At 38.4% G+C, this 27,784-nt stretch overlaps 1 protein-coding gene across 2 annotated transcripts in view; it reads right to left on the reverse strand.

Annotated features, from left to right (window-relative positions):
* Window positions 1-27,451, reverse strand: part of ZNF713 (zinc finger protein 713) — a 38,806-nt gene extending 11,355 nt beyond the window's left edge. Inside the window, exons 1-2 of one of the 2 annotated variants that reach the window (XM_039238106.1) lie at window positions 27,059-27,451; window positions 13,127-13,215 (exon numbers count right to left, since the gene is read on the reverse strand). In XM_039238106.1, coding sequence (XP_039094037.1) covers window positions 13,127-13,215; window positions 27,059-27,281 — 312 coding nt within the window. In that variant the 5' untranslated portion in view covers window positions 27,282-27,451. Of the gene's footprint in view, window positions 1-13,126; window positions 13,216-27,054 lie in introns of both variants that reach the window. The other variant, XM_039238107.1, reaches the window with a different exon arrangement.
* Window positions 27,452-27,784: the final 333 nt, after the last annotated feature.

Genomic DNA, 27,784 nt, shown 5'->3' on the forward strand with positions numbered 1-27,784 from the left:
GTCAGGTTGCTGGATTTTGTGTTTCCTCAACAGATCCTTAACAGAGTTTTAAATTTCAGACAGAATTGGAGAGAAGATATTCCAGTGGGTTGGGGGGAAAAAAAGGAGCAAGGGCAAACAGACTGAGAGTAGAAGACACATGATGTATGTGGGGATCAGTAAAAGAAATTGCCTTGCTATAGGTAGGAAACTCAAGTAAAAAAGGGTGACTTCTAAATTTCCTCCACTGTCAGTGCTTTTTAACAATCCTTTTGCTCTAAGAGATACACAATACAAATATAGGCACATACAAACAATACATATACCCCTTCTCTTCCTTTACTACCTAACTGTCCCCACCAAATACCACCCACTTCATGGGTATAATAACTCTGCAATTAATCAGAATGAGTGTGGTGTTACAAATAAGTGCTTTCCTCCATAAGGTAATAGTCGATATTTAAATACAGTACGGGCATTTTACTTATATTAAATTTCATGCTTTGATACCATATCCTTCTAAAATACACTTCAATTAAGTAACATAGGCAATTTAGAGATGAGTCACCAAGGCTGGAAGAAATTAAATAATTTATCCAAGGGCATACAACTAGTAAATAGCAGGAACTGGATTTTATCTTCAATCTTATTCTAAGCCTATGTTCTTTCCATCATACCTCAAAGATGTGTTTTCTGCTTTTACGAATATCTTCCGTCTTGTGACTTTTATTTCTAATTTCTATTCTACTTTCTCCATGCTTCTTCCATGCAGTACCAGGGTGAGGAAAACTATAAATTTATTATAGTCTACATTCTTTAATATCTACATTTGTAGTTCTTTTTTTGGCTGTTTTATTTAGTACTTTCTCTTTCTTTCTGTAGCTTCTAATAATGATTTTGCACTTGGCTGCCCATTTCTTCTATTTTCTTTTTAAAAAATATTATTTTAATTATATTTTTAGGTAGATAATATATTAATATTAATATAGTTTAGAAACAAAATCATAAAAAAAGTAGTAAAAACAATCTCTCTCCCAGGCTTCTTTCCTTTTTATCCAGCTCCTACTCCCCACAGATAAACACTATTTATAATTTTAGCGTATTTTCCCAGAATTCTTTATGCAAATATGAATCTTATTTCCTCCCACTTTTTTTTTTACCTCAAAGCTAACATATTGTATACATTTTTTAAAATTTTCTTTTACATCTATTTATTTTAAGTTTATTAATTTGATAGAGAGAGTGAGAGTGAAAACGTGTGTGCAAGCAGGGGAGGAGCAGAGAGGGAGAGACAGAATCCCAAGCAGGCTCCACACTGAACCACCCAGGAGCCCCTCATTGTAGTTTTTAAATTTAAAAAATTTTGACATAACTTCAGACTTAAAGAAAAGCTGCAATAATAAAAAAAAAATCTCCTCCCTCTCCTCTCCTTTTTTCTTTCTATAATTTTTCTGGACTGTTTAAGAGTAAGCTGCAGACATGATGCCCCTTTATCTCTAAAAAATTCAGTTTACTCACTAAAAACAAGGAATTCTCTTACATAATAATAGCACAATGATCAAAATTCAGAAATTAGCACTGATACAATACCATTGTCTAAACTATATACTACTTCAGATTTCACTAAATGTCCTAATAATGTCCTTTATAACAAAAGAAAATTCAAGACCATGTACTACATTTGTCTTCTATCTTTTGTCTCTTTTACTCTGCAGCAATAACTGAGTCTTTCTTTATATTTTATAACATAGATATTTGGAAAAGTATAGGCTAGTTATTTTGAGAATAAAAATCTCTCCTCATAAGTAAATTCACAGTATACACTTTTGGCAGAGGTAGTACAGAAAGGATACTGGATTTTCGGTGAATCCTATCAAAGGCACACATTACTGCCTAGTCATTATTGACCAGCAATTTTGATAATTTGGTTAAGGTGGTTATCTACCAGTAATTTCTAATAGAAAAGTACCATTTCTTCTTGAAATTATTAAGTACCTTGTGGGGGAGATACTTTGAGCCTATGTAAATACCTTGTTCTTTCTCAAACTTTCATCCCCTAGTCTTAGTGCTGATACTTCTTGCCTGAATCAATTACAATTATGATCATTGCTTACTTTTCTAATTCCATCATTCTTTGTATTAGTTGTTTTTCTACTGTGAAGAGGTTTCCCTTCTCATTCATTATGTTGTATCAGGTGGACTTATTTACGCCATTTTATTCAGTAATTTATAATCATTTACTATCATTATTTTAATGCTCAGATTGTCTTGAATTTAGCCAGTAGGAGCCCTTCAAAGGTGTCCTTTGACATTTCCCTATCATTCTCTGAGCACTTTACTTTTTGGGGACAGAAAAATGTTCTTTCAAGGTACATTTTGTGCTTTTCTGCCCCAAGGCTGGAATGAACCATTTCTTCAAGGATCCATGGTTCCTTCTAGTGGTCAAAGACTGAGTGGCTCTGCTTCTAACCAAAGGATCTGTAGGGTCGCCATGTTTCGTGTTCTGTTCTATTGGTCAAATACTGAGTACCATGTGTAGTTCCTTTTAATGGAGAATGGCATTTAAAAACCAAGATCTGGGCTCTAGGTGTGTTCAATGCTGCTGGAATATTACTGCTTCTAGGCCTTTTCAGTGGTTGTGCCTGGGAAACAGAGGTATATATACAATGATGTATGTATATGTGAACACAAACACAACTCCATAACCATTTCTTTCTTTTTTTTTTAATTTTTATAGTTTATTTTTGAGACAGAGAGAGACAGAGCATGAGTGGGGGAGGGGCAGAGAGAGAGGGAGACACAGAATCCCAAACAGGCTCCAGGCTCTGAGTTGTCAGCACAGAGCCCAATGCGGGGCTCCAACCCACAAACCGTGAGATCTGACCTGAGCTGAAGTCGGACGCTTAACCGACTGAGCCATCCAGGCGCCCCACTCCATAACCATTTCTATATTTAGCTCTATGTATTATGAGATCATACTAATACTAATCCAACATGGCAGAGTTTATCCTCTCTTTTCATGCTAACTCATGCCTCTACACAAAAGAAACCTACAAATTAAAGTTCCATATTTACAGTTACTTTGCTTTTAGCCTCTGAATAGAGCCCAACTATTTAGGTTTAAAGGTTAAGTCCTTTTCCTACCTGATTCCTTAAGTGTGGTTATGTCAGTAATTTGAAATACAGTTTAGTTCATTTGTTTCTGCTTGCATTCAACTGAAGGTCCTACCCACCAAACTCTCCCCCTCTCCCTGCTATTCCCTCTTTCTTTTTCACCCATTCTCATTCAAGCCCTATTGGCAACGAATCTCAGACTAAATTTCAACCTGGTGTGCCTTTTTGCTCAAAAGAGCAAATACACATGTATGTATGTTTTTATTTTCTCTTCTTTCTTACACAAGAATAGTGCACTATAGATAACCCTTGCATTTTTATTTTTTCACTGAGTAGTTTATCCCGGAAATTCCTCCACATCAGTTCATGGTTATCTACCTCATTCTCTTTCACGGCTACATGGGACTTTATTGTGTGAATGTTGCACAATTTATTTAACTAGTGTACTAAAAAAATTTTTATCTATTTTCTACTCTTGCTACTACAAATAATACTGCAATGAATTGTTTTGTATGTATGTTATTTTGCAACCGTGAATAAGTCTGTCTGAAGAATCAATTTCAAAATAGGATATCTAGTAAAAGAATATATGAATCTGTAATTCTGATATATATTGTCAAACTAATCTCTTATAAGGGTTCTATCAATTTACATACTATAACAATCTATTGTTGCATAACAAACTACATGAAAGTTTAGTAGTTCAAAACAACAATCATTTATTTTGTTTACAAAATCTGACACATGGGCAGGACTTAATGGGACTAGCTCATCTTTGTCCCATTTGGTTTCAGCTGGGGTGGCTCAACTTTGGGCTGTAGGATTCACTTTTAAGATGGCTTGCTCATATGGCTGACAAGTTGGTACTGGTTGTCAGATGGGTGCTCAGACAGAGGCCTCAGTTTCTCTCTGCATGAGCCTCTCAACAGGCTGCTTCTGACTTCTTCGTGGGATGGTAGTTGGATCCTGAGTGCAAAATTCCCAATAGGACCACCTTTTATGACCAAGCTTTCAGCAGTCACATAGTTCACTTTCACTACAGTCACAAGCCTACGGATCTGCCCAGATCCAAAGGGAAGATACAATCCCTTACCTCTTAATGGAAAGAGGTTTTTTTTTTTCTTTCTTTCTTTCTTTTTTTTTTTTTTTTGAGGAGAGGGGAGAGAGAGGAAGAGGGAGTGGGGAGAGACAGAATCTTAAGCAGGCTCCACACTCAACACAGTCCCACGAGGGGCTCAATCTCACAGCTGTAAGATCATGACCTGAACTGAAATCAAGAATTGGATGCTTAACTGACTGAGTCACCCAGGCTCTGATGGAAAGAGTTTTTAAGTCACGTTATAAGAAGAGCCTGTGGGATGGGAGAAATTATGTCATTTTTGGAAAATACTCTCTGCCACAGTCTACCTTCTAGAATATAAAAATTCACATCCCTCCCATATGCAAAATATACCCATTTTCTTCCCATAAACCCCCAGGTTTCATTCCATTATGGCATCAGTTTGAAGTCCAGGATCTTGTCATCTAAATTAGGTCCACATACAGATAAGAATCTTGGAGTGTAGTTCCTCAGGTATGGTTCCTTGAGTGATTTCTCTCTATACTATCACCTGTGAACTAAAGAAATACTCATTTGGTCCCATCCTCAACTCCTTCCCTAACCCCCCTCCCCCCCCCCGCCCACCGCCTCCCAATTTACAATGGTAGGAAAGGCACAGAAATAACCACTGGAGGTATTTCAAATAAACAGCAGTTCGCTGTAGTTCTAAAATGTAGATGAACTGTGCACATGTTGAGTGGCATGAATGGGAAAGTTTCATTTTACAAACCCAGTAACTCTTGGTTTCTTTATATTTAACAGTACTTTTTTAGCTGATATTCTTCCTTTTATATTTTACTTTAGGTGGTCAAAGGCCTAAAGCAATTAGGGCTTTCAATTTTCTACCTGAAAATCTTCTTAGATAAAGTTCATTAAGTGTACTTCCTATTTTCCTTATTATGAAGGTGACAACATTGCCCATTATTTCTTCTTTGAGGATGCTGGTTCCTCTTCAGGTGGGCTTCTCCAAGGACTGTCTGACTTTCTTCATGGAAAGGTAGAGCAAGCATCCCACTTCCACTGGTCACAGACCTGCCCAGAGTCAAGAGGGAATATAGACCTCAATGTCTCTTGATGCAATGAGTATCAAAGTCACACTGTAAAGAAAGTGCTTCTGATGGGAGATCTTTTGGCCATTTTTTTAAAAATGCAATCTGCCACACACTCGTACCAGCAGAGTAAGAGAGTGCCTGTTTCCCCAAAGCTTTGCCAAGAGATTATGTTACAAGCTTGTGGAAAGTATCAAACTCGTGGCACATATGAAGCTTGGTGATAAAATATCAAGCTTTCTCTAGTTTTAATTTAAACTTCTCTTGTTATGAGTATAGATGACATTTTTCTTGTGTTTAAGATGTACCTGAATTTTCTTTCCTATAAATTATATTTTATGTTATGTACATTTTTTATTGGATTCATAATCTCTTATTGATTTAAAGGACTGTTTATATATTTCAAAAATTAGCCCACTGTTAATTTGAGTAGTAAAATGTTTCTCATCACTGGATAATGTCTTTTTACTTTGCTTATAGTTTTCTTATCATGCAGATTTTTTGGATATTTTTAAGGAGTTGAGCCCATCAATCTTTTCTTTTATGGCTTCTGCATTCCCACTAATTATAAAACCTTTCCTCAGTAAAGGAATGCTCCCATTTTTAAAATTGATGTATAATTGAGACACATTATGTCAGTTTCAAGTATACAACATAATAATTTGACATTTGTATACATTGCAAAATGATCACTACATTAAGTCTATTTATCATCTGTCACCATACAAAGTTACCACACTTTTTTTTTCTTGTGAGTTTTACTTTCTTAGCAACTTTCAAATTTGCAATACAATATTGATTATAATTCTCCACTGTACATTATATCCCCATGACTTGTACTTATGAGTTTTGGGATTTTTTTGTTTGTTTGTTTCTTCATTTGTTTTGTTTTTTAGATTCCAGATATAAGTGAAGTTATATAGTATTTATCTTTCTCTGACTTATTTCATTTAGTATAATACTCCTGGAGTCCATCTATCTTGTCACAAATGGCAAGATTGCATTTTATGGCTGACTAGTATTCTGTTGTGTGTGTGTGCACACACACACACATACATGTACACAGACATACACATGCATCTTTTTTTTAATGTTTATTCATTTTTGAGAGACCAACACAGAGCGCAAGCAGGGGAGAGGCAGACACAAAATCTGACGCAGGCTCCAGGCTCTGAGCTGTCAGCACAGAGCCCAATGCAGGGCTCCAACCCATGAACTGCAAGATCATGACATGAGGCGAAGTCGAATGCTCAACTGACTGAGCCACCCAGGCATCCTTACATCTTTTTTATCCACTGATGGGACATTTAAGTTGATTCCATATCTTGGTTATTACAAACAATGCTGCAAAGAACGTAGGGGTGCATATATCTTTTTGACTTTTTGGTTTTTTTTCTTCATATAGATACCCAGAGGTGGAACTGCTGGATTATACAGTAGCTCTATTTTTAGAGTTTATTTATTTTGGGGGGGGGTGGACAGAGGGAGGGAGAGATCACATGTGTGAACCAGGGAGGGGCAGAGAGAGAGGGAAAGAGAATGCCAAGCAGCTTCTGTGCTGTGAGCATGTAGCCTGATACAGGGGCTTGATCTCATGAACTGCAAGATCATCACCTGAGCTGAAATCAAGAGTTGGACACTTCACCGCCTAAGCCATCCAGGTGCCCCTATTTTTAATTTTTTGAGGAACTTCCATTCTGTTTTCCACAATAGCTGCACTAATTTACATTCCCACCAACAGTGCACAAGGACTCCCTTTTCTCCACAGCCTTGCCAACACTTGTTAGTTTTTGTCTTTCTGATAATAGTCATTCTAACAGGTGTGAGGTGATATCTCATTGTGGTTTTGGTTTGCATTTCCCTGATAATTAGTGATGGTGAGCATCTATCTTTCCATGTGCCTATTGGCTTTCTGTATGTCTCCTCTGCAAAAATGTTTTTTCAGATCATCTGTCCATTTTTAAAATCAGATTGCTTGTTTTTTTGCTACTGGCCTGTATGAGTTCTTTATACGTTCTGGATATTAACCCCTTATCTGATACGTGATTTGCAAATATCTTCTCCCATTCAGTAGGTTCCTTTTTATTTTTTTTTATTTTAAAAAGATTTACTTATTTTTGAGAAGAGAGAGCAAGCGGGGGAGGTGCAGAGAGGTGGAGGGACAGAGCCATTTGCAGTGGCTCTGCACTGACAGCAAGGAGTCGGATGGGAGCTTGAACTCACCCATGAGATCACAACCTGAGCTAAGGTCAGACACTCAACTCACTGAGCCACCCAAGTACCTTAACAGGTTCCTTTTTAATTCTGTTGATGGTTTCTTTCACTGTGCAGAATCCTTTTAGTTTGATGTATTCCTATTTGTTTATTTTTGCTTTTGTAGACATTGTTTCTGGAGTCAGATCCCCAAAAATATCACTAAGACTGATGCCAAGGAGCTTACCACCTTTGTTTTCTTCTAGCTGTTTTATGGTGTCTAGTCTTAAAACTGCCATTTTTTCTTGTAATACTTTTAAGGTTTTAAGGTAAAATTTTCACATTTAAATCTTTGATCCACTTGAAGACTATTCTTTTTTTGTCTTCCAAGTTTTAAATTCCAAATAGTTAACATACACTGTAATATTAGTTTCACGTACAGGATTCAGTGATTCATCACTTACATAGAGTACCCAGTGCTCATCACAACAAGTGTCCTCTTTAACACCCATCACCCTTTTAACCCATCCTCCCACCCACCTCCCCTCCAGCAACTCTCAGTTTGTTCTCTACAGTTCAGAGTCTGTTTTAGGTTTGTCTCTCTCTTCCCCTCCCCACTCCCATCCAGGTTCACCTGTTTTGTTTGAAGACTATTCTGATGTAAAATATGAGGTATGGATTCAACTTTACCTTTTTCCAGATGGCTCCCCAGAAATGCCAACATCAATTATTGAATAAACTACCTTTTCACTGCTAGTTTGAGATGCAATCTTTATCATATGCAAATTTCTATTTTTCTTTTAAAGTTTATTAATATATTTTGAGAGAGAGAGAGAGAGAGAGAGAGAGAGAGAGACTCCTAAGCAGGCTCCACACTGTCAGCACAGAACCCAACACAGGGCTCTAACTCATGAACTGCGAGATTATGACCTGAGCAGAAACCAAGAGTTGGACACTTAACCAACTAAGCCACCCAGGCACCCCACAAATTTCTATTTTTCAACAAATATTCAGTGCTTCCTTATATGACAATTATGGTGCTTGAGTGTTGTAGACTCTGGGTCTGGAGTTCTCTCTTGTCCAGCAAGAGAGCAAGTCACAGGATTAAAATGCGAGAGAGGGTAATGTTTGGGAGGAGACAAAGGTCCCAAATAAGGGCCCTTGCTTTGTTTTTATTAAAATCAGAAGTCTTACAGTGTGATGGTGATAGGCGTGGACAAAGAGATGGTGAACATTAACTCACAGGCATGGGGAAAAGGGGGGTTTGGAGATACGTGGTGTTAGGGATTGGGTTAATACAAAACAAAATTCTAGTGCTGGGTGGAAAGTTGTTTACAGCAAACATGAGGCACCAACTCTGTTTACTCGAACTGGTCTAAGGGACAAGATAGAGCGTGCTACCTCAGGGTCAACAAGGCATCCTTCTTTTGCGAATTAGCTCTGATCCCGGTAACTTCGCCCTGCTGCGATCCATAGCCCTACTTACCGATTTACCTATTTTGGTCCTTCCTTCCTGTGAAAGCAGCTTTCTGCTATTGTACTAAGTTGGGGGTGTTTCCGCCCTGACTCCTAACCTTGTTTACCTCATTTTGGATGTTTTCATCCTGAGATTTCCTATTCCTATACCTTTGTCCTATACTGGGGGCTTTGCGGGTTTGCCTAATCTTATTTACCTAATCTTGTTTACCCAAATTTGGGTGTGTACTCCTATAGCTTTCTATTTCTTTATGTCTTGTTAACCCATCAGTGCAAGCTCAGGGAATTCCTAAGCTTATTCCTCACACTTGAGATACACCAGTGGGGGGAAAAAGACCAGAATTCCCCACCTTTATGAAATTTACATTCTAGCAAGAGAAAGTAGACAAAAAACAAGATATTTGGGTAAATTATACAGTATGTTAGAAGATAAAAGAAGAGGGGCGCCTGGGCGGCTCAGTTGGTTAAACATTCGACTTCGGCTCAGGTCATGATCTCACGGTTCATGGGTTCGACCCCAGCGTTGGGCTCTGTGCTGACAGCTAGCTCAGAGCCTGGAGCCTGTTTCAGATTCTGTATCTCTTCTCTCTCTGACCCTTCCCTACTCATGCTGTCTCTCTCTCTCTCTCAGAAATAAATAAAACATTTTTAAAAATTAAAAAAAAAAAAGAAGATAAAAGAAGAGTAGAGTAAGAGGGTTTGACAAGGTGGGGGTGAGGCAGTTGCAATTTTACATAGGGTGGTCAGGAAAGATGTCACTGGAGAAGTGACATTTGAAAAAAGACCTGCAAAGTTAGTAAAAGGTCTTAAGGTGAGAGTGTGTATGGCATGTTCAAGGAAGAATGTGGCCATGGTGACTATGGTGGAGTAAGCAAGGGGTAGAAAAGCGCATGATGAAGTCTGAGAGCTAACAGGCCCAGATTCTGTAGGGCCATTTAGGCCATCATGAGGACTCTGGCTTTTACTCTGAGTGAAATGGGAGCCATGCATTTTGAGCAGATCAGTGACATGATTTGATATACCATTACCTGCCTGTCACTTCCTGGGCTACATTTTTTTTTGTAATCACCTCTTTTCTTCTTTTGCCTTTACCACTCTTAATAATTTCTGCTCTTTCCCAAAGTAAAGCTCTCAAATCCATTTATTTTTCTCCACCTAGTTTTTTTCTTAATGTTTATTATTTATTTTTGAGAGAGAGAGTGCGTGTGTGAGCAGGAGACGGGCAGAGAGAGAGGGAGACACAGAATCCCAAGCAGGCTCCAGGCTCCCAGCTGTCAGCACAGAGCCAGATGCAGGACTCGAACCCACAAACCATGAGATCAAGATCTGAGCCAAAGTCGGATGCTTAACTGACTGAGCCACTCAGGCACCCCTTCTCTACCTAGTTTTAAGTTATTATTTCCTATCATCTACAATACGGCAGTACCTTCTCAAGTGGTTCTCTCCCCCTTCCTTTCTTGCCTGTCACAAATTCATTTGTTATACAGTACACATCTGGGTGATTTTTAAAGTGGAATTCAGTAATTTTTATGTTACTGTCCTGCTTACATTCCCCCAAGGAATTCTACTGAATTACTATGTTACTATCCTGCTGAAATTCCCCAAAGGCTTTCTACTGCATTTCAAATAAAATCCAAACTTTTCTTGCATAAGAAAGTCCTGCATACTTAGGCCATGCATACTTCTCCAAGATTATCACCAGTCATTCTCTCCCTCCCTCCACTCCAACAATGGTGGCCTTCTTTTAACTACCCAAAAGTTAAAAGGGTGTATTTGAGATGCATGATGTTTACACATGCCTAAAATGCTCTTTTTCACTTAGTTCTTATAACACTTATATAACCTTCACATCTCACCTTAATTTCACTTCCCCAGAGAGTTTTTCCTTGATTCCCTAATGCACATTTCACAGCATCTTATTCTTATTTTGTATAATAAACACCTCAATTTGCGATTTATTAGTACATCTGCTGAGTGAATGTTTCTGTTAGACTGTAAGCAACGTGGATTTAGGAATGTCTATTTTGCTTACTGATGTTTATCTGATGCCAAGCACAATTTCTCATACACAGTTGATGCTCAAAAATACAGGCTCAATGAACCATCTTCCTTTTTTCTTTTCTTTTTTTAAATTTATTTTGAGAGAGAGAGAGACAGACAGATGGGGTGGCAGGTGGGGGAGGGGGTAGCGAGAGTGTTAGCAGGGGAGAGGCAGAGAGAGAATCCCAAGCAGGCTCTATCCTGACAGCGCAGAGCCCAACATGGGGCTCAATCTCATGAACCATGAGATCATGACCTGAGCTGAAATCAAGAGTCTGTCACTTAAGTGACTGAGCCACCCAGGTGCCTCTGAACCATCTTCTTTCTTAACATAGTAAGTGGTTCTGGAGAATTAAAACAAACTTCTTTGGCTAGAATGCCAAGAAGCAGATATATCACCTTAGTTTTTGAGGTCTTTCTATTCCTCTCTGTGGGGAGCCTTATAATTAAGAATAAATTGAATAAATCTATTCCCTGCAACCCGAAGATCCCAAAGCACTAATGTACCAAATAAATGCTCAGCTCCAGCTGGCAGTCTAATTGTCCTTGCTTTTGCACAGTTTTATTTCCTGTCTGTAGTACTCCTGTCTACGTCAGTCTCCAAATTCTACCCAATATCAGCACAAATTCACACTCCATCTTCTTCATGAAGTCTACCCTCATCCTTCCAGTCTCAAACAGATTTCTCCCTTCTCTGAGTACCTGTTGTATTTTGTTGCATTCTACACTCACAGGAGCATGCAACATTACCCATTTTTAAATGTGGTATGTTGTAGGCCTGTAAAAATCTCCTCCAATGAGTTGACTGGCTAACTACAGATAATGATTATCTCATATAATCTGGAACAAGAGAAGTCCTCCAGATAAGGGAAACAAAGACAAGAAAAATGTAGTTTAAATTAAATCCCCTCACAGCTTGCAGGCCACTGATAGATACCAGAGACCTGCAGAGTGTACCATTCCTCAAAGAGTTTGTGGCTGCCTTAATCCATTAATGTTTACATGTCATTACAACCTAATAGCAACCTTATCTTTGGGGTCCTGTAAGACTCTGCTTTCACCATACAGAAACTCCTCAGAAACTAAATTTTTCTCCATCTATCCCTGCTCCCTCCACAAACTTAAAAGTAAGTAATCAGTCGCTCCTCACAATCCCAGTGCAGCTCTTTCTGCCCACGAGTCCTGTCCTCATGCTTAAATAAAATTACCTTTTTACATCAAAAAAAAAAAAAAAAAAAAAGTCTTGAGAATTGTTTCTTAGTCATTTGCTCACGACCCCCACTTCAAATTTCATCACTCCTATCTGAAGCAATTGATACTGGTAGCTGGTGTGTTAAGCTAGAAAGCTGTTAAAGTTGAGATCCATAAAAGATATCTTAAACATTTTAATTTGAAGTTATAAATGTATATTCATTTGCTTATCTAAACCTTTACTACGAGAATGATTTTAATGATTGGGTGCCCATACCCATAATACATCAGTTTTTGTTTCATTAAAGTGGAACAAGCAAATGACACTTGGGAAATAATATAGGTGTAGAATCCTCTGATATTTTTATAATTTTACTTCAGCATTTTATAGTTTTCTCACACATAAATGGATAGCAATTTTTTAAAAAGCAGCATTGATAAGCTCTTTCCAAAGCATCCAACTAGTTTTCACAGAAACAACTCCTTGTCATAGTTACACCTAATCAGTTTACATAATACTTAAATTATAGGATAGTAACAACAGGCTTACACAGGTTTTGTAAGAGATACAAGAAATTCTTAATAAACACTGTCTTGTGGCAGATGTCCTCAGGTATATTTAATAATGCCATTAGCTCCACGCAGTCATACCTGGACATCATTCATTGTTTAAAGAGAGAATGACAAGTGTTGTGTAAAGTCTGGTGAGCTGTTTAAGTAAAGGGTGACTAACAGATAGTCTATGGGTTCTTTTGTTTCCTTTAAAATATCTAGAACAGACATGAGCCCATGATCTGGTAAAAATGCTGGAAGGAAAATAGAGTTATAAAGGATATGTAAGGCAAACGGGAAACATCTTACAGAGATTATCATTTGCCATTGAGAGTCTAAAGGGCTCTGGATACACTTCTGATAATTGAAAAAATAAGTGCCCACATTCTTAGAACTACAACAGCATTTCAGAGGAGATTAAAACTGAACTTACCGGAGACCTGACTATCTGTGATCCATCATTCATTTCCTTCTCCTCCATGTTCCCCCCTTGGGAAAGTATAACATTCTGAGAGGGCATAACTATGAAAAAGAGCAAAGAAGCATCTGGTCAATACATGATATTAACACTGAAACTCTTAAGAGTTTTTGCTTTGTGTTAGGATGGCAGAGAGTTTAGAGAGAAGCCCTCTAAGATATAAGCTCAAAGGCTGGATAACTTAACCGTGACATTCTTGCTCCTCCAACACATTGATGAATTCAATATAGGACTTTTCTCCTACTGTGGCATATGGGAAGTTCAAGAAAGCTAAGTGATTTTCAGCCCTGGCTACATACTAGGGGGTGTTCTGAAAATGCAAATACTGAGATTTGGATAAATCCGATATTATCCAAATTGGTCTAAGGTAAGCCTGGGCAACAACATTTTAAATTTGAAAGTCTCCAAGTGATTCTAAGTAAGGAGATGAGAACCACTGAGATGAGCTGATACAGAAAACATATGTTGAGAGCCTCAACTTATTTTTAAGGGGATGCATTCATCTCCAAACTCAAACTCCAGAGATCTTCTCTCCTTTACTTTCTTTAAGATGATCTTTCTGGGCCACCTTGATCTTAGGGTTGTGAGTTAGAGCCCCACGTTGGGTGTAGAGATTAGTTAAAAATAAAATCTTTTTTATAAAAGATGATTTTTCTAATACACAAAGGAGATTTCACTCTTCTCATTTTTCAGAATGTTCACCTTCCTGTTTGAGTACGTGGATTCAGTCCTCCACCAGGATTACTACACCTCTGTGCAGTTCTTAAGCTATAATGTCATCAAAGCTTTGTTCTCTTCGAGAAAGATAGTCAGGAGAAACCCCAGTACTAACAGCTTCAGTGTCCTTGTCAATCCCTGAAAGCTGATTTTCCAATGCCTTATGGAGAACAGTCACTCCCTCCCAGGTATTAAAGATGCATCATCTCTAGCCTCAGGGGCCAATGACTATCCACAAGAATGATTTCTGCTTCTCAGGGGCATCCACTCTCAGAATCTTGCCTTGTTCATGCAAGGCTGACATGTGGGGGTTCCTCAAGGTGGCTATTACTTTTTTCCCCCTAAAGGCATCAGTCCTTCATGTACAGACTTCACTATGATATTCAAACCTCCATTCTGACAGCAATCTTGTAAGATACTAAAACTGGTGTAGCACGTGTACTGAGATGCACCAGTCAACAAAAGAAGTCCAGCAGTCTCAGTCACCTAGTGACCTAGGGAGTCCATAAAGAAACATATAAACTATCTACTCATAACAATAAAGCACAGTATGGTGTGGAATTTTTAAAAACAATCAAAAAGCATTTTTAGAATTTCTCAGATTCACACATTACAAAAAGCAGATATATACAGATCCATCAACCAAAAACAAGCTTCAGCTTTAGTTCTTACCCATCCTCTTCTCAGAATAGAAAACACGAGGTCCATGCCTAGTGAAAGATTTTCAGAAGACTTTTCATCAACATCAACAACAGGGCAAAATGTCTTGATCTGCTAATAAGTATGAAAGAAAACATTCTTTTTCCATTCACAACGCTTGGCCTGAAAAATTTCTCTCAAAAGCTAGTGATGGTATTAAAGAATGAAGTCATTCCTGAGAAGCAAGTTTTTAAAAGACAAAATCACAGTTCCAGTGGAATGGTCTTGTTAGATGAGAGAGCCAATCACTGCCGAAGATAGGGCAACAGAAAGAGAAATCAAGAAACTGATCCCATTTATAATTGCACCAAAACCCATAAAATACCAAGGAATAAACCTAACTAGAGATGTAAAAGATCTGTATGTTGAAAACTATAGACAACGTATGAAGGAAATTGAAGAAGACACAAAGAAATGGAAAAACTTTCCATACTAATCAATTGGAAAAATAAATACTGTTAAAGGTCAATACTACCCAAAGCAATCTACACGTTCAATGCAATCCCAATCAAAATTGCACCAGCCTTCTTCCCAAAGCTAGAACAAACAATCCTAAAATTTGTATGGAACCACAAAAGACCCTGAATAGCCAGAGTAATACTGAAGAAGAAAACCAAAGTGGGAGGTATCACAATCCCAGACTTTAGGCTCTAATCATCAAGCTGTAATCATCAAGACAGTATGGCACTGGCATAAAAACAGACACATAGACCAACTATGTGTTGGCCAACTAATCTTCAACAAAGCAGGAAAGAGTATGGAAAAAAGACAGTCTCTTTAGCAAAAGGTGCTGGGAGAACTGGACAGAAACATGCAGAAGAATGAAACTAGACCACTTTCTTACACCATACACGAAAATATACTCAAATGGATGAAGGACCTGAATGTGAGACAGGAAACCATCAAAACCCTAGAAGAGAAAGCAGGAAAGAACCTCCTTGACCTCAACTGCAGCAATTGCTTACTTGACACATCCCCAAAGGCAAGGGAATCAAGAGCAAAAATGAACTACTGGGACCTCATCAAGATAAAAAGCTTCTGCAGGGCAAAGGAAACAATCAATAAAACTAATAGGCAACTGACAGAATGGGAAAAGATAGTTGCAAATGACATATCAGATAAAGGGCTAGTATCCAAAATCTATAAGGAACTCACCAAACTCCACACCTGAAAAACAAATAATCCAGTGAAGAAATAGGCAGAAGACATGAACAGACACTTCTCCAAAGAGGACATCCAGATGGCCAACAGACACATGAAACAATGTTCAGTGTCCCTCCTCATCAAGGAAATACAAATCAAAACCACACTGAGATACCACCTCACGCCAGTCAATGTGGCTAAAATGAACAAATCATGAGACTCTAGATGCTAGTGAGGATGTGAAGTAACAGGCACCTTCTTGCACTGTTGGTGGGAATGCAAACTGGTGCAGCTGCTCTGGAAAACAGTGTGGAGGTTCTTCAAAAAATTAAAAATAGCAGTATCCTAGACCCGACAATAGCACTGCTAGGAATTTACCCAAGGGATACAGGAGTGCTGATGCATAGGGGCACATGTACCCCAATGTTTATAGCAGCACTTTCAACAAGAGCCAAATCATGGAAAGAGCCTAAATGTACAAGTGACAAATGGATAAAGATGTGGTTTATCTATACAATGGAATACTACATGGCAATGAGAAAGAATGAAATCTGGCCATGTGTAGCAACGTGGATGGAACTGGAGGGTATTATGCTAAGTGAAATAAGTCAGGCAAAGACAGACACCATATATTTTTACTCATATGTGGCTCTTGAGAAACTTAAAACCATGGGGGAGGGGAAGGAGGGAAAAGTTAGAGAGAGAGATGGAGGCAAACCGCTAGAGACTCTTAAAGACTGAGAACAAATTGAGGGTTGATGGGGGGTGGGGGAGAGGGGAAAGTGGGTGATGGGCATTGAGGAGGACACTTGTGATGAGCACTGGGTGTTGTATGGAAACCAATTTGACAATAAATTATATTTAAAAAAAACAGAAAATGGATGAACCTCCCAAATTATATATATATATTAAAAAAAAAAAAAAAAAAAGAACCAGGTCCTGGGGCACCTGGGTGGCTCAGTTGGCTAAGCGTCCAACTTTGGCTAGGTCATGATCTCATGGTTTGTGGGTTCGAGCCCTGCACTGGGCTCTGTCCTGACAGCTCAGAGCCAGGAAACTGCTTCAGATTATGTGTCTCCCTCTCTCTCTCTGCCCCTCCCCACTCACACTCTGTCTCTCCTTCTCCCTCAAAAATAAACATTAAAAAAATCTTATTTCACCAAGCAAAAGCTCTAAAAAGGTCCTATTCTCTGAGGAGCCAGACAGAATCTATGAGAATGCTCTCGCCTCAAAACCACTTACAAAATGATAATCAAAATAATAAAAACGCACTTACAAGTTAGGCAGAACAGGGTTTCTTCTTCATACATGTGAATCCAAGCGGATGAGGAGCATGTCAAATATATATTGTTTGTAAACTCAGTTCTTTGAGAATTTCTTTATGACATCTGATGAGACTAAGGTTCCAGAGAACATGCTTTGGAAGCGCTGATTTAGTTCTCAGATTTTTGGTTTAAAGGAGGATTCTGAAGCTGAAGATCACAGAACTAAGTGAAAGAGCTGGTTCTAGAACCTAGGTCTCCTGGTTCACAGCCCTAAGTTCCTTCTAGTATACTCTGAAGTTCTTCTTAGCACCTGTTACCTTCCTTTTCATTTTTTAAAATCTGATCCACTTCTCAAATTTTCCCTTTTAATTCTTGTATTGGAAACACACACACACAAAACCCCTCATAACCTACTCCCCATCCCCAAACTATGTGTAATTTTTCATATAATGTACATGTAGTCCTTTCCAGAGAATCCTGTGGCATTACCACAGGCTTTTTCAAATATGTAACCACGATGGCTTGGAAAGTAACAAATTCCCATAAATGCCTAAGGAATACTAAAATTATAATCAATGCAGATGAAGAATGACTTCTGGCTTAACATCCTTTTCCCTCCAAGCTCTTTCAAAAATCTGAAGGAACTTCCTTGACCACGCATATATTAATGTATATATACATACCCAGGTTCTACCCAAGAATCTGTTGAGATGAAGTCTAGCATCTACACATTTTTTAAGTGCCTCACAAGTGATTTTGAAGCAAGCAGGAATTCATTATCAGAGCCTCTAATTTTGTTAATTTCCTCAATGCTGGTGATTTTCACCACCATTCTATTTCTGTCACCCACTTCCAGTGCCATAGCACTTCTGAAGTTTGTTCCCTTACAAAATGCTAGGCTATGAATCAGGAAACTGTACATTCTAGACTAGATGGGGAAGAAAGTGAAGACAGGAGTGGCTTAATATAGGGGAAAAATAGCAAAAAAAAAAAAAAAAGAGCAATGTTTATCAAAGTATGGTCTGCAGATCACTTTAATCGCAGCATTTGCTGAAAAGCAGATTCACTGGTTCTATCCCAGACCTAATGAAATAGCATCTCTAGGGGAGTGTTTTTGGCCTGGGGGTTTGCCTTAAAAAAATATTTTTCTCTAGGATCAGACCATTCTCTCCAGCCTCCCTACAGGCCTGAATCTAGAATATTATCTTCTCATTCCTTAATCTGCAACTTGATCTTTCGTTTTATTGACTCCTTCCTGTCATAATTTGAAACCATTTAATATCTCTCCCAAAATTAAAAACTTTCACTGGCTATATGCCTTTTTGTAACTAATATCCATTCTTTTTTCAAGGCTACAACTCTTCAAAGGATTGTTAGTTCTTGTCTCTACTTCTTCATTACCTATTTACTTTTCTTCTTTTTTGCCATCAGCACACCACTAAAATTGCTCTGGTTAGGAATGTCAACAATGTTTTTGTTCATGCAATGGAGGTTATTAGTTCCTGAACTCTGATGGGTATCTGACATTGTTGACAGCTGTGTTTTGCTTTATGTCCACAGGCTCAACAGGCTATGCTCTATGCTCTAGTCCCTTTTCCTCTGCCTACCATTTGCATGTTGTTGTTCCTTAGGAGTTTCCAATATCTATTTTTGTTCCCTCTACAGGTGAAGTAAAGACATCTTTAAAAGTACACAAACCTGATGATATGTGTCCCTCACCTGAAATTCTTCAGTGGCTTCCTATACCTCTTAGGCTTAAGTACAAAGCCATAAAAAAATCCTATGACCTGCTTCCTGATCTTTCAAGCCACTCTCCTGCTTGCTTCTGAGATTTCATCTACACTGTTCTGCATTTAAGTCCTTAAATGTGCCATGTGTGTTATCTCCCCTCCTCTCCAGATTATACTTACTCTTCAGGTTTCAGCTTAAATCAAGGGAGATTTTTGATTTCACAGACCATAGGAGGTCCCTCATTTACACCTTCCTTTTTTTTTTGCTAGCACTTTTTATGTTTGTAACTATTTGTATAGTCATCATTTTTATTTATACCTCACCATTTTGTGATGTTAATCTCCACGAAGACAGGGATCTGTTCTGTCTTATTTACTCTTCTACTTTTAATGCTTTCAGTATTTGGCTCATAGTAGGCACTTAATATTTGCTAAATGAATAAATGGAAGTGCTCTTCTATTTTTTAACTTTTTATTTTGAACCAATTTTAGACTTAAAGTTACAAGAGTAATATACAATTCCCATATAAAATTCACCCTACTTCTCCAAATGTTAATATTTTATATGCCCATAGTACAATGATCAAAACCAGGAATTTAAATTGGTAAAATACTATTAATTCAAACTACTCAAAATTTACCAGCTTCTCTAGTAATATTTTTTCTCTGATCCAGGATCCCACAAGGAATTTAGTTGCTTTTTTCCCCTTTGTCTTCTCCAATCTATAAGTTCCTCAGCCTTCTGTCTTTCATGAGCTTAACACTTTTGAAGAGTACCCATGAGTTATTTTGCAGTGTCCCTCAAATTGGGTTTGTCTGTTTTCTTCTCATGATTGGAATGAAGCAAAGTATTTTTGGCAAGAATATTACAGAAGTGATCTTGTATCTTTCTTAGTGCATCATATTAAGGGGTTTGTGATGTTGGTATGCCTTATTAATGATGTTAACCTTTACCACTTGGTTAAGGTGGTGTTTACCTGGTTTCTCCACTATAGAGCTACCATCTTTCCATTTGTAGCTTATAAATATCTTTGAGGAGATACTTGAAGAGTATACAAATATCCTGATTCTTTTCAAACCCACTAATTTTAGCATCCATAGTGTATCTTGTCTACATCAATTAGTAATATAGTGTTGGCCTAATGGTGACTTCTCTATTTCTCTCTTTCCCACTAATTTGTTTATGTATATATTATTGTTTATTTCTGAGAGAGAGAGGGAGGGAGAAGCATCTGGGGAGGGCCATAAAGAGAGCAGGGCCAGGATCTGAAGCAGGCTCTGCACTGTTAGCCAGAGTCTGATGCAGGGCTTGAACAGTGGGATCCTGAACTGAGCAAAAGTCAGACACTTAACCAACTGAGTCACCCAGGTACACCTCCCACTAATTTATTAACTGGAATTTTTCTGCAAGGAAAAGATGCTCCTTATCTCTTATCATTTATTTACTAATTTATTTATAACACTATGAACTCACAAATATTTGTTTTCTATCTGCCAATATTATCATTATTTATTTTCCTGCACAAATAGTTTCAGCTTTGGCCAGTAGGAGGCTCCTATGTTATTCTGACCAGCCTCTATCCTATTTTGAGCACTTCCTGGAACTGTAAGATGTTTCAGGTTCTTGTATTATCCCTGCCCAGCCCTAGAAATCAACTTCTCCAAGGAGTCCTAGTTCCTTTTATTGGAGAAGTACTTAGAAACAAAGATCTGGGTGCTGGGTGTGCTTGCTGCTACTGGGGTATCATTGCTTCGCGGCCCTCTATGAGAGATAGGAGATACACACACACACACACACACACACACACACACACACACACACACACAGAGTATTCATCTATGTATTAAATGCCACAAGTTCATTATGATACCTCTGATTCCAATCCAAAACTTCAGGGCTCATTTTTAATCTTCCTCCTTCCCTCACTGGTAACTTGAAGAAAGAAGTTTCCAGTGAGGAAACGAGGAAGATTGTTGGCTCTTAGTATCTACAATATATTTACTTATTTGTTCAGTTTTGGTATATACATAAAGTAATTTCAGAATTGACTCATATCCCTGTGACAAACACATTTATTAACTGGAATTACAGCATCTATGTAAAGTTCTCTGTCTTTAGTTATACAGTATCTAACCAAGATAGCATTTCCTAAAGTAATTTAATTTTTTTTCTTTGCCACTTCCTTCAGTGTGGTTATGTCATTCACTTGTAATACAGTTAGGTCCATTTGTTAGTATTTGTGTTTGTTCTCTTCTATTTGCTCTCAGGTGGCTTCCTTCAGCTTTACCCACTGCCATAATTTCACTGATCGTCTTTTTTGAGCTACATAAGCACATAGCTACCCAACCATCTTACTGGACATTCCCAGGCAGATGTGTCCCTCAGATCTCTCAAACCTAGTATGTCCAAAACTCATTCTCTCTTAAGCCTCTTGCCATATATTTGCAATAAAGTATGGATGAACACCAACTCTATTGCCAAACTGATTGGGTTTGATTCCTAGCTCCACAACTTACTAGCTGTGTGAATTTGGTTGTAGAAGTTACTCAACCTTTCAGTGTTTCAATTTCCTCATCTGTAAAACTACTAATAATAGTACCTACCTCATGGGTTTGTTGAGGATTAAGTAAGCGAATATTCTGAAAATATTTAAAGCATAATGGCACATGGCAGCCATATTTATATGTTCATACTGTTCTTACTCTCCTGTTAAATTCTCTATCTCAATGAATAGCACCACCAAGCCTGAAACCTGGATGCCATTCCTGACCTCTCTCTCTTTCCCTTAGTCTCTCTTTTCAATTAAAGTCAAATCCTGGTAAATGTATCCCCTTAAATATGTAGTGAATGTCCCATTTTCACTTCCACTACCTTGATTCAGGCCACTATCATCTCTCACTTTGACTACTTCTGCATCCATCAAACTGGTCCTTAACTTTAGTCCAGTATTTTCCTCATGCTGTAGCCACAGTGATTTTTCTCTCCACACCTCTTCTCTACCTTCAAACACCTTCATTTTATTTTCTGACAAATATTAAAACAAAAATTTTTGTAGATATAGAAAAGCAGAAAGAAAATCACTTATAATATCATTACCCAGAGATAACCAGTGACTTTTTCTGGGATACATACTTTCTGGCTTTTTCTATACTAATTCTCACACATATTATAATATGGCATAGTCATTATTATATGTCTGATTTTCTTTTCTGAAACCTGGGCTTTAGTTGACAATATTGTGTATATCACTTCAGGGTAGAAAACAAAAATCTAAATATTAAAAAATTAGGGTCATACAGTCTCTTCAATAAGTGGTGTTGGGAAAATTGGATAGCTATGTGCAAAATAATGAAACTGGACCATCTTCTTATACCATATGCGAATATAAATTCAAATGGATTAAAAACCTAAGTGTAAGGCCTGAAACTATAAAAATTCTAGAAGAGAGCACAGGCATTAATGTTTATGACATCAGTTGTAGCAACATTTTTCTAGAGATGTCTCCTACGGCAAGAGAAATAAAAGCAAAAATAAGCTATTGGGACTACATCAAAATAAAAAGCTTCTGCATATCGAAGGAAACATCAACAAAATGAAAAGGCACCCTACTGAATGGGAGAAAATGTTTCCAAATGATATATTTGATGAAGAGTTAGTATTAAATGTATAAAGAACTTACATAACTCAACACCAAAAAAACTCCCAAATAATTCAATTAAAAATGGGCAGAAGAAATCAACAGAAATTTCTCCAGAGAAGATCCAGATGGACAATAGACACATGAAAAGATATTCAACATCACTCATCATCAAGGAAATGCAAGTCAAAAGTACAATGAGGTATCATTTCACACCTGACCAAATGGCTAAAAAAAAGAACACATGAAACAACAAACGTTGGCTAGGATACAGATAAAGGGGAACCTTCTTGTACTGTTGGGAATGCAAACTGGTGCAGTCACTGTGGAAGACATTATGGAGGTTCCTGAAAAAGTTAAAAGTAGAGCTGCCCTATGATCCAGCAATGGCACTACTGGATATTTATCCCCCAATATAAAAAAGCATTAATTCAAGGGGATACATGTACCCCTGTGTTTATTATGGCACTGTTTACAGTAGCCAAATTATAAAAGCAGCCTGCATCTATCGGCAGATGAATGGATAAAGAAGATATGGCATATGTATGCAATGGAATATTACTCAGTCATCAAAAAGAATGAAATTTTGCCATTTGTGACAGCATGGATGGAGCTGGAGTGTATTATGCTAAGCAAAATAAGTCAAGTCAGAGAAAGGCACATTCCATATGATATCACTCACAGGTAGTATGTAAGAAACAAAACAAACAAGCAAAGGAAGAAAAAAAAAAAGAGACAGGGGCGCCTGGGTGGCTTAGTCGGTTAAGCGTCCTACTTTCGCTTCGGTCATGATCTCGCGGTTCGTGGGTTCGAGCCCCGTGTCGGGCTCTGTGCTGACTGCCAGCTCAGAGCCTGGAGCCTATTTCCGAGTCTGTGTCTCCCTCTCTCTCTGACCCTCCCCTGCTCATGCTGTCTCTCTCTTTCTCTCTCTCCTAGAAATAAATAAAAAAAAAAAAAAGAGAGAGACGAACCAAGAAACAGATTCCTAACTACAAAGAACAAACTGATGGTTACCAGAGGGGAGGTGATTGGTGAGGGATGGGTGAAACAGGTGATGGGGATTAAAGAGTAGACTTATTATGATGAGTACTGAATAGTATACAGAATTGCTGAATCACTTATTGTACATCTGAAGCTAATATAACAGTGTATGTTAGGTTTACTGGAATTAAATAATAAAATAAAAATTAAAAGACAATAAAATAAAGCAAAATAAAGAAATACAATTTAAAAAAGTGTCATGGTATATTCAATTGCATGCAATACCCAAAATTTGTTTAGCAAGTTCATTATTAAATTTTTCTTAATGTTTTATTTATTTCTGAGAGAGAGAGAGAGAGAGAGAGGCAGCGTGAGCAGGAGGGTCAGAGAGAGAGGGAGATACAGAATCCGAAACAGTCTCCAGGCTCTGAGCTGGCTGTCAGCACAGAGCCCAACACGGGGCCCAAACCCACGAACTGCGAGATCATGACCTGAGCCGAAGTTGGACGCTCAACCGACTGAGCCACCCAGGCACCCCAACAAGTTCATTATTAATAGGCATTTAGGGAGCTTCCTTTCTCTTTTGCTGTTATAGACAACAGCAAATATTGTACAGTTTTGTCATAATTTTGTGTGATTATTTCTTTAGGACAAATTCCTAGAAGTGGAACTGCTGGATCAAAAGGAAGACAAAATACTATTGAGGAAGACTGTACCATTTTACATATTAATCAACAATATATGAGAGTGACCACTAGCCAAGAATGATTAGCATTATTCTTTTTAAATATAACATATAGTATATAATCAGTTTTAGTATGTAATTCTTAGATAACATGGGAGGCAGAACTTTTACATTTTTAGCTTACATGTTTCTTCCTTTATAAATTACCCTTTTGTGTAATTTGTCCACTTTTCTACCATTTTGCCTTTTTCATTGATTTGTAAGAATTAGTACAAAGTACAGAGTACAGGAAAGGATGAACTAAGCAGTCTGTGTGGTCCAAACTCTGCATATTTTAAGGAAAGGTTTGATCCTGTCCTGGTTCCTGAAAGATAACCTACAGCCTTGCAACATCCTGCCTTTTAAGAGTGTTTCTGTCTACTTGAAGCCTTGGGACAGATCAGAAAGTTTATGCCAAAATAGGATTTATAGTGGGATCCTTGGGCCATATGTGGTATCAGCTTGCCCTCTGGAAAGACTGGAGATTGAAGGTCAGCAACACAGGCAGTCAGCTATGCCTGCATGAACAACTTCCAATAAATACCCTGGACGCCAAGGTTTGGATGAGATTCCCCAGTTGGCAATATTGCATACGTGTTATTACATGTTACTTCTGGGAGGTTTTACATGCTATCTGCATGACTCTTATTGATAGAAGACAACTGGAAGCTTGCACCTGCTCTTTCCTGGACTCTACTCTACTTTCATTTTTTGTTGCTGATTTTAATCTGTATCTTTTCACTGTAATACTCATACTACTGTAAGTATAACAGTTTTGTTGAGTGCTGTGAGTACTTTTAGCAAATCTTTGAACCTAAGGGTAGTCTTGGGGATCCCTGAACACAGTCAACAGTGACTCCCTTGGTAAAACATAAATAACAAATGTAGTCTTCATGTTATCATATGTCTTTTATTCTTTGCTGTTTAAAAAAAAAGAGTTAATTTAAAATTTTTCTGCATCAAAAAATGACCCCCCCCCCCCAAGTGTAGATCTTAAGTTTATGTGAGGCTTTTGTTTGTTTTTTTCCTTACACAAGAAATTACTTCTCAGCCTTTTGGCTAAAATCAAGTGTTTTTTTTTTTTCTTACACAAGTTAATACATGTTCACACTTTTTTTACACATTCTACATGAAAACATAAATATTCAAAACATGGGAATATATTGAGTAAGATGTGAGTGACTTTCAACCCCTCTTCTCTATTCTACTTCCCTCTCTGGAAATAACTCATTGTCAGTCGTTTGGTGTACATCCTTTTCTGTGCATTTATGAACATAAATAATATAACCACATTCATACTTAACATGAGGCACATTGTACTATACACCATTGTTCTCCAGCATCCTTTATTCACTAAATGTCTTAGAGATCTTTCCTCATTTGTTAACTTCAAAATAAACCACCTTATTCTATTTTATAGAAGCACAGTATTCCACTGTATGGATCTATCATGATATATTTAAGCATATCCCTAGTGAATGTTTAAGCTGCACTTATTTCTCAATTACAAATAGTATTGAAATAAACATGTTTATATATACTTTTTAAACATTGTGTCCTGTGCAATTATTTCTGCAAGACCAATTCCAGAATGAAATTTCTGAGCCAGGGTGGGCTCATTTAACATTCTGGTAGGTACTGTCACACTACCATTCAAAGTGTCTTTCTTAATTTTACAACCGAGTCCTTCTCCTGGGCACTTCCCTCAACACCTTTTATCATCAATATTTTTATATTTTGCCAGTCTATTTTGTGAAAAATATCTGTCTTCATTTGCATTCTAGGGTTACTTATGAGGTTAAGCATCAGAAAATTTTTTTTTGTATTTTGGTTACTTGTATTCTATAAATTACCTGTGCATATCCTTTGCCCATTTTATTTTTTTCTTTCTGATGTTTCTTTTTTTTCCTTTTTTTTTTTTTTTTTGCTATTTACAGAGGCTCTTTACATATTATGGACATTAATACTTTGTTTCTTACACACGTTACACATTGTTCTTCATGTCTCTTGTTTTTAGCCCTTTGTTTTTTCTGAATACAGAAATTTAAATTTTGATGTAATCAAATTAATGAAGTTTTCCCAGCGGGTTTTGTATCATGTTTAAACAGTTTGGCATGGCCCTAGCACAATGTACAAGAGTGGATGGCAAAATAGTATGCAATATTAAGATCATAAACGGCTTTGAAGGCACTTCTAAAAAACTAGATTATCCTGATGGCAACAGGGAAACATAAAACTTTTCAACAACACAGTGACTTTCAACAAATATTCCCTCATTTAATAACTATCTATTGAGCACCTACTAAGTGCCATGATCAATTCTTTCTCTTAGAGAATTACAATTTCTGTACCTTTACATTTTTCACAATTTCAAATAAGTCAAAAGAAATAAGACGGTAATAAACCGTCAAAGGACATAGTTAAGGGGCATTTGTTCTGCCACATATTAAAACATACTTAACATTTAAAAAAGTGCAGAAACTGTCAGGAAACAGATCCGAGTATATACACGCCTGCAAAATGTAATAAAAGTGTCATTTCAATTCAGTGGGAAAATTATTCAATAGAAAATGGCAGGACAACTGGGAAAAAGGCACATTTCTATCCAACACCTGACAACAAATACCCATCATAATATAAGTACAAATGTAAAAAAGACATTTAAAAAAATCCTTTAAGAACATTAGAAAAAAGTAAAGGTTTAGGTTTTAATAACCTTCAGATGGGGAAAAACTTTCCAAAAAAATGATACCCACCCATTCCCACACAGCTAACAATTGCATAAGATACCAGAGGAAAATATGTTTATACTCTTGGGATAGGGCGGCCTTTCTGTCCAAGAAGTGGCGCGGGTCTCCGAGAAGGCCGAGGGCGCTGCAGGGGTCTCCGAGTGGAGCGCGGACCGCGACCGCTACCCGGGCACCCTCGGGCCGCCGCCCGCCCTCCCCCCTCGCCCGCCTCCGGGCCCCCGGCGCGCCGCACTCACCAACCTCCACAGACAAAGGGCGCTCCAGCCGGCTCCGCCCCCTGACGCCACCGCCGCCGGGCCCGACCTAGGCGGGACGGGGTGATGAGGGCCTCACAGCCCGAGCCAATGACGCCCAGCGGCTGGGTCCCCGGAGCTGGACCAGCCGCCAGCTCCAGGCCGGCTTTGACCACAGCCTTCCCGCGATGGCTACCGCTCCGCGCTGGCTCAGGCTCCCCGATACGCATGCGCCAGCGGCGCCCGAGGCGGACCGTTTCCCCCTCGCTGGACTCGGAACACCCGCCCGCTCCCGGACTCGGCTTTCTCCCCGGCAAGCGCTCAACCGGGAGGCGCGGCCCTGCGCCCCAGGCCTCGCAGACTTTTGCTTACCGGAGGCGGAGGTTGGGGTTGGGGGTACGAAAAGGGACGGCCGAGAACCCGCCCATAGTCCCTGCCAATCGGAAATATAGTCCGGCACTCGGTTTCCCCGCGGTGTAGCTGCTGTGTCCCAAGGCGAGGACGGAAGCCCTCCTCCTCCTCAGTCCTGGAATACCACCCCCGCCCCCCCGTTTGTATTGAGAGACTCAAAATATAATAATGATTGAATACAATTTTCTTTTTTGTAATACAGGTCTACTGATGAGAAGGATGAAATTCTTTTAATAGGGATAACATTTTGCTTAATTGGGGTTCAAAATGTTCTCCGTCACCAAAATCGATTGCTATTGTCGATCTGTTAATGCTAGTCTAT

The sequence above is a fragment of the Hyaena hyaena genome, unplaced genomic scaffold (genome assembly GCF_003009895.1).
Source record: "Hyaena hyaena isolate Hyena2069 unplaced genomic scaffold, ASM300989v1 scaffold_135, whole genome shotgun sequence".
In the NCBI taxonomy this organism is placed as follows: Eukaryota; Metazoa; Chordata; class Mammalia; order Carnivora; family Hyaenidae; genus Hyaena; species Hyaena hyaena.